This window comes from Lolium rigidum, chromosome 2 (genome assembly GCF_022539505.1).
Source record: "Lolium rigidum isolate FL_2022 chromosome 2, APGP_CSIRO_Lrig_0.1, whole genome shotgun sequence".
Lineage (NCBI taxonomy): Eukaryota > Viridiplantae > Streptophyta > Magnoliopsida > Poales > Poaceae > Lolium > Lolium rigidum.
The window spans coordinates 59,911,914-59,922,381 of NC_061509.1; the positions used below are offsets into that span (position 1 = coordinate 59,911,914).

Genomic DNA, 10,468 nt, shown 5'->3' on the forward strand with positions numbered 1-10,468 from the left:
AACTAGCATAGACAGAGCAGCTTATTGACCATGCTTCACATTCATGACATCAAACCTCTGTAGAAATATACATAGTTTGGCACGAATCTACAAGATCAGGAGTTCAGGGCAGAAAGGGAACATGCTCATCTAGCAGCTTCTGATCCACACATTTCCTAGTGACTAGCTCGCACGAGATAAACCTCACACCGATAACTGCTCACACCTACGGAAAGAGCTGCGGAAGCTCGAGTTTCAGTCGTTAGCAACCAACTCCGTGTTTCCAATTTCTAACCTCTGTAGCTCTGTGCTTCCATTTTCTAACCTCTTCACTACCAGCTTCTTCTTTGGAGCAAGACCTTTGGCAATCTCCACAGAGCTTACATCCACGACGACAGTATCGTCTTCCTTGAAGTCACCCTTCAGCACACCGAGGGCTATTTCGTTCTCCACCATCTGCTGGATCACCCTCTTGACAGGCCGAGCACCGTAGTTTGGGTCAAAGCCAAGATAGCCGAGATGCTCCACAGCTTCCGGTGTGCACTGAAGGTGAATCTTCTGTTGCATCAGCCGGTTCTTGACACGGTTCAGCTGCAAGATTGATACAATAACAATTTGTGATCACGTCAACCAAAACAAACACTGAAATATAATCCAAACTTAGTGCTGCGACTCAAGTAAATCAAGCAAAATTGCACGTAAAGGAGGATATTTACCTGTATCTCCACAATGTGATTTATCTCAGTGGAGTCCAATGGTTGGAATACAATGTATTCATCTATTCTGTTCAGAAACTCTGGTCGGAATGTCTGTCGAGCTATCTCCGTCACCTGCTTTTTCATAACCTCATACACCGCATCCTTGCTGTCTGTTGTGTTTCGGAGAGTATCCAGAATCAATGGTGAACCGATGTTCGATGTCATGATGACAACACAGTTTGTGAAGCTCACTGTTCTACCCTGGGAATCAGTTATTCTTCCATCGTCCAACAGTTGCAACAAGATGTTGAAGACATCTTGGTGTGCCTTCTCAATTTCATCAAACAGAACCACAGAGTAAGGCCTGCGGCGAACAGCTTCTGTCAGTTGGCCCCCTTCCTCATAACCAACATACCCTGGCGGTGCTCCAACCAAGCGAGAGACCGCATGCTTCTCCATGTACTCGCTCATATCAATCCGTATTAAGGCATTCTCAGTGTTGAAAAGAAATTCAGCTAGCGTCTTTCCCAGCTCAGTCTTGCCTACACCTGTAGGACCCATAAACATGAAGCTTGCTATTGGACGGTTAGGGTCTGCTAGGCCTGCCCTAGAACGACGGATTGCGTTAGCCACTGACTGGACAGCAATATCTTGGCCGATGACCCTCTTGTGAAGTACATCCTCTAGTAGCAGTAGCTTTTCTTTTCTGATTGTTGAAGATTTGACACCGGAATACCAGTCCACTTGCTAACAATCTCAGCAATATCAGTATCAGTGACCTCTTCTCGAAGCATCGACTTTCCTGACTGCTGGAATTCAGTAAGATTTTTTTCAGCCTCATCCAGATGCTTTTGTAGTGACAAAAGTGTTCCGTATTTGAGTTCAGCGGCTCGGCTCAGATCATATTCTCTCTCCGCGGCTTCAATCTCCAGGTTAACTCTGTCAATCTACCAAAGATAAAAGAGATTAAAGGTCATATTGTTCCATAGCACAAATGCAGCAAAATAACATACACAACAGAACATGGCTGGCTCTACCTCTTCCTTAATTGATTTTATACGAGTCATCAATGATTTCTCATACTCCCACTGTTCTGAAAGGTTTTTCTGCTTCTGCTTGAGAGATTCTAATTCAGCTTCAAGCTTGCTTAGCCTTTCTTTGGAGGCTTTATCAGTATCATTCTTCAATGAAAGCTTCTCCATTTCAAACCTTATGATTTCTCTATCAACCTCATCCAACTCTATAGGTTTTGTTGTAATCTCCATTTTTAGTTTAGCTGCTGCCTCATCAACTAAATCAATAGCTGCATGTGAAAAGAAAATTATATAAGATAAATAATGAATTAAACACTCGCTCCCAATAGTAGTTCCATAATATAGTACATCCAATACCTTTGTCAGGCAAAAAACGTCCAGTGATGTAGCGATCTGATAAAACCGCTGCAGCAACAAGAGCACCATCTGATATTTTAACACCATGATGCAGCTCATACCGCTCACGCAAACCACGCAGGATAGAAACTGTGTCCTCAACTTCTGGTTCACCACAGTAAACCTGCTGGAACCTACGCTCAAGAGCAGCATCTTTCTCGATGTACTTCCTGTATTCATCTAGTGTTGTGGCCCCAATGCAACGGAGTTCCCCACGGCCTAACATTGGTTTCAACAGGTTACTAGCATCCATTGCCCCACCAGTGGCTCCTGCAGAAGAAAAATCAGGCCCAGGGACGAATACTTGCAAGTCAGACATAATAACATGGGAAGACTCTGCTTGTTTCACTTATGAAATAAGTGCCAATACGTGGATGTGCATATACATTTAACCTTTTTTCAGAAATAAATTGTGAAGTAGTCACTAGTCAGAACATCAAATTCTTGCTACTTAGGGTTAGGGATCTAGATGACGGTCAGTGGTGAGATGATAAGGAGATCCAGACACTAAGAGGGACAAGGAACGGTGAGACAGATATAATCTCACCCTGGAGCTCAAATTTCTATTATTTTTCTTTTTTTAAAAAAAACAGACTACTATTTTAGGTTGCCTTCTTACTATCACAGATCACAATCTGTAGTAACGTTTTTACCTAACATATGCTTCATTATTATTTAGGTGTTAACTGCAATAAAGCTCAACACGTAAATGGCCAAGGGATACTCATAAATACATACCTGCACCTACAACAGTGTGGATCTCATCAATGAACAAGATGATTTGCCCATTAGAAGCAGTGACCTCCTTCAGAACAGCCTTAAGTCTCTCTTCAAAATCACCACGGTATTTGGAACCAGCAAGTAATGCTCCCATGTCCAACGAAATAAGCTGAAATATTACATATATAATGAAGTCAGAATGAATGACCAGTTGAATTGCTTGATATGATTACTTTCCATTATTGTCTTATTGCCTTTTTCAACTTAGTTCCCTTGCTAGTCACCCATATCCTCAATGAACCGAACTATTTAGATAATCCTACTTATTTAGCTCATGCAATCAGTACATCGAAAAGGCTCTATATAATGTTAAGACTAAGAAATATCCTTTTCCTGTCAGTTAATCAACCTGATGATTTCTGACTACTTGCAGGAAATTCCTATCCACTATCAAAGTGACTTTGTTGGCTGATTGTTAGTAATAAGAAATAAAATGCAACACCTTCAACCTAGACAATGACATGATTTTCAAATTCAAATATAATCTAAAAGCGTAAGGTTTTTATCCTAAGGTAAAATAAAACAATGTGGTTTGAAAATAACTAAATATTTGAATACCTTTCTATTCTGTAAAGGTTCAGGAACATCTCCCCTCACAATGCGCTGCGCCAACCTGCACGTGATAAATGCAACAGTATTTCTTAGTGCTCATCAAAAATAAGTTGAGTCTTAGGTATGATATGGAAGTTCTAGAATTCAGCTGGAATAACGATATACATTGTACAAACTGTAGCCTGTAGAGACATCTTTTGCCCTCTATAAATAAAGAATAAGAAAAGAAAAGAACAAGCAATCACCCTTCAGCAATGGCAGTCTTGCCAACTCCTGGCTCGCCAATTATTACAGGATTATTCTTCGTTCTTCTACAAAGGATCTGAATGCATCGCCGCACTTCATCATCACGTCCTATAACAGGATCAAGTTTTCCACGCCGAGCTAATTCTGTCATGTCGATACCATACTTCTCTAGAGCTTGAAACTTCCCTTCTGGATCTGGCAGAAGAAGTAAGCAAAAACATGGTTATCGCACAAAATTGCAACAGATCGTTCATTATCATGAAAGCATGAGGAGCAGTCGTGCATCAAAATATTGACTCTTTCTTTAGTGAACATACCAAGTACTAGTCTACTCAAATATACAAAACGAAGTAAAGAATATGATATTCATACACATGTCAGTTAAAGCCTTAAAGTTGTCCAACATCCAATAGATACACACTTATAGTGGAATCACCACTTATTTATTTATTGTGAAAGATAAAAAAGTAACCCATATTCAAAGTAAAATTATTGGAGTAAATTCTAATGCAATGCCTGAAACCACAACACTGCCACTAAATTTAGGAAATATCAAAAGGCAGGGATTCAGAGTTTCAGACGAATCAAGTTCTGAACCGAATGTAAGAATGGAGCAACGAATAATTTGCAAAATGCAAATGACATCCATTAGACATACTCTGATCCGTGACTCGTTGGCTGCCACGCACAGCAGAGATAGCTTCCTTCAGCTCGTTCTCATCGATTTTGAGATCTTTGAACAGCTGTTGCCCAAACCTCTTATCTGCTGTGAATGCTCTGAGTAGGTGTTCAACAGAAACAAATTCATCACCATACTCCTTTTTGTGCTTCCTGGCGTTATCCAAAATTGATACGATACTAGGCCCGACAACTGGCCCACTTGTATCACCACTAACCTGCCAAAGCAAGAGCCCCAATTATGTTAAGGCTTTGAGGACATACCATTTATCAAACTGAACTACCATCGCTAGTGCTAGAACCTTGGGCTGTCTAGAAATGAAGTCATCAGTAGCCTGCAGGACCGAAGTGTTGTCTATCCCAGCTTTAGAAAATATTCTGCGTGCTAAACCATCCTTCTGCTCCAAAAGAGCTTTCATCAGGTGCTCCGATTCGACTATCTGTTGTTTGGACAATCTTGCTGCTTCAACTGCATCGATAACCCCCTCCCAAGCCATCTCAGTGAATTCCCCTGGAGCTATCTGTTTAATCACAGAAAGTTAAGAAAAAGGTAGAGATGTCCTAACATACAACATGGTATTAAAGCCACTGTTCGAGCACACAAACAAAAAATCATGTGCAGGAGAGAGCGCGTTCTTAAAATCAGGAAATGATTTACCGACAAAAATAATAAATGTATGACAACCCATAGTAAATACTATTGATCTGATAAATCATGTTCATTTCTGAAGTGTGAACATACGATTGCTTTTCATGACTGACTTTTTTATGTTTGGAGTTCCTCGAATCTATCACATCACACTAGAGATAATCAAATTACCGACCTAATAAATCTAATGCCAACACTAGTTTTCAGTTGTATGGGTGAAGCCAAGAGTTGATAGACAAGGTAGGGACTGAACTGAACACCAGTTTTCAGTCATATGCCCAAATTGAAAGATAATCAATCTGATCAGCATAACAATCCTCCAAGATGAGAACATCACAAGCAGAAAACTATTTACGCACAAACAAATCCACAGTAAATACAATTAATCTGATGATAATCATGTTAATGTGTGAGGTATGAAGAGCCAATTGCTTTCTTGACTCACTTTCAAATCTATCTTGAAAGATAATATGTCTGATCGACATAACACTACTCCAAGACGATAACATCACAAGCGACTATTATTGAAATATCAGAAGAGCAGCAACCAATCGACAAAGGAGAATTCGACAAATTCAGTGTGCGCAGGCCACACATGTGCAGCGCCGACTGAAACTGCCACTACCATCAACCAATCGCAGCAGATGAAAAAAAAAAAAGCAGGCACGGCACGGCACGGGCGCAGCAATCCAACCTGAGACGAGGAGCCCGAGGCGCTGTACCGAGCCGGCGGCGTGGAGTGGAACAGGCGGCGAGGCGGGACGAGCAGGCCACGTCCGCCCGCCGCGGGGAGCCTGGCCGCGGGAGGAGCGAGCCACGTGGGCCTGCTGACCTTGGCGGCGGTGGTGGAGAAGGAGGATTCCCCGGCGAGCGCCGCAAGCGCGCGCGGGACGGGCTCGACGGCGAGGCGGCGGGCGGCGGCGGTGGCCCGCGCGGCGCGCGAGAGCCTGGATGCCGCGCGGAGCGCCATGGCGAGAGGGTTGTTTAGGGCTTCGGCGCTGTGGCAATGGAGATTTGGGTGTGTTGTTGCGCAGGCGCAAATGGTGTTTTTTTTGTGGCGAGAGTCGGCGATGCTTGGAGAAGGGGAAGAAGAAGAAGGGAGAAGCGGAGGAAGAGGAAGGTTGGAGAAGGTTCTGCAAGGTACGAGGGCTTGTGCGCCCACCGTCTGATCCGGACCGTTGCTTCTGGATCGAATGGATACGTTAAGGCTAAAGCCACAAGACAAACGTTGATTGTCTATTTCTTGTTCAAAGAGCACGAGAATGGTTTATTGAAATATTTGGTTGGTGATTTGACGGATAATGGACTATCCATTTATTCGGTCTGCGGAAGATATGGGTGATTTAGAGGGAAGTAGAAATCTTAAGTTTACTTTGTGCATTGTTGAACAATAACAGACTGAGAATTATTTTTTTATTAAAGTGAAATTAACTGTTTTGGTGCTTCTATAAGTAAACAAGATGTTTATGATAGTATTTTTACATGCGAAAATGGGGCATTCTTTTTAAGTATCTTGGGGTGCCAATGCATAACCAAAAAAAACCCTTGCTAACAGTGATTGGAAAGATTCAGGCAATAAACTAGAAAAGAAAGCTACATCTTAAAAAGGATACCTTGTGCCTATTGGCAGTAGATTAATTTCCTAGTTTTATGATGTCTTTCTTTGGATATCAAACACTAGGAGAGCTTCACCACATTGTTGGGCGGCGAGCTCAAAGAAGAGTTTTTCTTTTTTTTGAGAACATTCTTTCTTTGATGGCCAATTTGTCTCCCACTCTTCGGTCCTCTGTGTAGAGCTGGGCGGGCCAGGGCCCAATTTTGCTTCAATGAAGATCCGCCGGTGTAGTTAAGTGATATTTCCTAACCTCTTGTTTTTTCGAATTTATGTACTTTGGCTGCGAGTTAAACTTTTTTTTTGGAGTGAACTATGTGCTTTATTACTCAATAACACACAAGTTACAATCAGCCTCCAGGCTTTGAGCTAAAAACGAAGGGCACACCGACAGCCATTGTTGGGACACTCCATTCGTGCAAACATTCTTGGCACAGATGTGAGCCACATTATTTGTTGTACGGCGCTCTAAACTTATACTAAAAGAAACAAAAGACAAACTAATTTTCCGAATATCATCTAGAATGAGAGAAATGACTGAACGATCATGTTTTCCCATCTTCCAAATTCTGATCAGAACAATCAACTTCAAATACCACATGGGGGTAGTGTCTCTCCTCCGCAAACAGCACATCATCCCGAAGAGCTAATGCTTCAATAGACAGAGGATCAGGCTGACCTGGGTATACCTTGCACCATGCACCTCGAAAGCCTGAGCTATCTCGTGCAACACCCCCTCCGCCCGCCCGATTATCTTGAGTCGATAATGCACCATCCGAGTTTATCTTAACCACCCCAGGGTGAGGCATTTTCCATCTGCACACCACTCTCGTAACCGACTGCTTCTGTATTGGCGGCATCTCAACGGATAAAAGTGTCTCCCTCACAAACTCCATGGATGAGGTGGGGCTGAAGCTCCTCTGCGAATTAAACTTCATGTGCTTATTGTTGCAAGTTGAAATTATCGGTTCTAGCAGCACATGTGCTAGTTGTGCTGAACGACTTTTTTTTGACGATGTACGCCCGTAGGCATATATACTTGTATTTATAAACATAGCAATACATAGTTGGTTCATATACAAGCAACATAACACGAGGAGGGTATAAACGGTTGTACTGCTGTCGCCGCCGCAATTACCAAGAACACATGTCCTCCACCATCGTCGGAGAAGAAGAGCATCAGTAGTTGGTCCACACTTTAGCGTTGAAGAAACCCCTAGCCATGAGGCGTTAACGAGCCGCAGTAGCCACCAGTCTCGTAAGACTCGATCTAACCCGATAAGGAAAATCAGCTGGAGGAGCCCTCCGAGCCTCTTCAACGCCGGATCCGGGGGCAGCGCCACCCCGCCATTCAAGCGGCCGAATCCCCCACCATCTTCCACAAACATGCCGCAGTCAAGACCGTCACACTTCAAGAGCCGCCCATCATTTCCGCCACGCCATGACGCAACGCCCAAACGAAGCCCCTCCAACAGCTTGGACTCCACAAGCCTCTCGCCGGCGTCAGCAACACATCCGGCGAGCAGTGACATGGACTGGGAGACCATTATTCCTAAGAGAACCATCAACGTCTGCCCCACCTAGACGATGATAGAGGAACCTTGAAAACCAGAAAATCAAAAACTACAACACACACAAACGAGAACCAAGCCTCCCCTCTCCCTCGCGATGCCTGAACGGCAATCAGAGGGGAAGGGGAGCGGCAGACTCGCCGGCGAGAGAAGGAGCGAAGAACCTGGAACCTTGTGTCGAACGACTGGTTGTTGAAGATTGTTAACTTTCGTCCTAACTGAATAACCAAGAGAGTTCACTTCTCAAGGAAAAAGAGGAAACACACATCTCTCTTTTTTTAACAAGCCAAAAGAATTGCCATCTCCATTGATTAATAAGAAGGTATTCAGAAGTCATACGAACCACATAAATGGCCGAAGGCCAACAACAAAGGAACCACACTCACGGCATTACATTACTCAACTCTTTGGCTCCCGCAAGGCACCACATCGCTGCTTTGTCCTTGATCTTGGAGATAAACATGGTGGAAATGATAAATTGATTCCGGAACACCCGAGCATTGCACTCCTTCAAAATTTCCGAAATCACGAGCATTGCAAGCGAGGCCATTGCTTTTCTAGCATCCCTTCTATTGTGAATAACATCAATCCACCAACTCTTGACGTTGTGAAAGGCATGCCAATCTTGAGGCTCAACATCATGGAGACCAAGTCAAACCTTTAAGTTGATCCAAACCCGGATGGTGAAACGATATTTAAAAAGAAGGTGTGTGGCCGACTCTTGCACTTGATTATAAAGCTTGCAAAAACCACAATTTTGTCATCTTCTTTTCTCAACTCTATCCGTCCCCACAGTCTATTTTGGTGAACCAACCAAGTGGAGATTTTACATTTGGAGGTTGCCTATGGACTATGGTTTCCACACCAAAGAACGCATCAAAGAGGCGGTGAGGCCCAAGAATTGCATCTTCTAGGCCGAGCTAGCCGAGTAGTAGGACCCATTGTTTGTGAACTTCCAAATAATTTTATTTGGGGTGTCCAAAACCAAATTGCACATTTTGGAGTATATCACAAAGGGTGGAAAATTGAGTATTATGTTGTAGAAATAGGCCACCTCGGGTGTTGATTTGAGAGACTCAATGGTCATTTTCCAAGGCTTTCGAAACCGTGCAATTTTCTTTTTTGGGATGTCAAAGATCAGGGGCGCAATATCCTTAGGCCGCATTCCATTAAGCCAAGCGGCATCCCAAAAGTGAGCTTTCTTCCCATTGCCAATACTCACAATAGTAGCCGCAGGAAGAAGTCATAGTCGTGAGGGGTACAAGGTGTCTCAAGGCCCACCCAAGGTTTTGTTTCGTCATTCCACTCATCCAGATTATATCTGGCACATACTTTGTAATGATGTCTTTTGATCAATAAAGTGTTGTGTTCTCTAAAAAAAAAGGCATCGCATGCGAAGGGCCGATGCAAATTTTGAGAGGTTTAGGATCCCAATGCCACCTTTATCTTTTGGCTTGCACACAAGTTACCGATTAACTTTGCATTTACCAGCGGTGACCTTAGCACAAGCCGTCCAAAGGAAAGCCCGCCTTATGTTATCAATCTTCATGAGCACCTTCACCGGTATCCCAAGCACGGTGATAAAAATAGATCACGAAGCTACTGAGCACCGCTTTGACAAGTGTTGATCGGGCGGCCATGGTGATGTGCTTTCCAAGCCAAGGGATGAGCTTGGTCGCCACTTTGTCTTCTAAAGGTTGGAAGTGGTTTTTCCCTTTAGGCGAGTCACCGACAAAGGTAGACCAACGTACTTCATCGAAATTCTATGAGAGCCAAACAAAAGAAGTTCAACCAATGTGTCTCTCCAAAAAAAAAGTTCAACCAGTGGACATGCGCATGATATACATTCGTTCACCACGGAACTGTCCATGATATCGGTATGCAACGGAACAGAGCAGCATGATTCTGAATCTGCACGCCCGTGGCTAAAACTAAAGGAACTGAATCAGTCAAAATGAATTCTCTAGAGTACAGAGAACGTCCAAAGAAAGCCGGACTAATAACAGTAAGTACAAACCTAACGGAGATTTCACTGCAGAAGTGTGTGTGTGTCTAAATATGAACCAAATCAAATCTCCTGTGCCTGCCAACTAAGTTCGGAGCCATCGGCCTGTTCTTCGCACCAACAGTAATCATCGTGCAAATAGCCAGCACAATGCATTTCCACACTGCAGGGTGCGGTCACAACACAACTAGCTAAACGCTGTAATGGAAGAAAATATAACGACAAAGCAAAGGAGCAAAAACATTTCGGCAAATTATCACGAAGCATG

The 10,468-nt window shown here is 43.4% G+C and overlaps 1 protein-coding gene across 1 annotated transcript; it reads right to left on the bottom strand.

Annotated features, from left to right (window-relative positions):
* Positions 1-66: 66 nt before the first annotated feature.
* On the bottom strand, positions 67-5,982 carry LOC124686556 (chaperone protein ClpB3, mitochondrial-like). Its single transcript, XM_047220486.1, is given in 11 exon segments — positions 67-570; positions 696-1,381; positions 1,384-1,624; positions 1,715-1,980; positions 2,069-2,377; positions 2,846-2,996; positions 3,446-3,500; positions 3,685-3,880; positions 4,344-4,581; positions 4,666-4,884; positions 5,707-5,982. Coding segments are annotated over 11 exon segments (2,973 nt in total). The 3' UTR covers positions 67-234.
* Between the last annotated feature and the right edge of the window lie 4,486 nt (positions 5,983-10,468).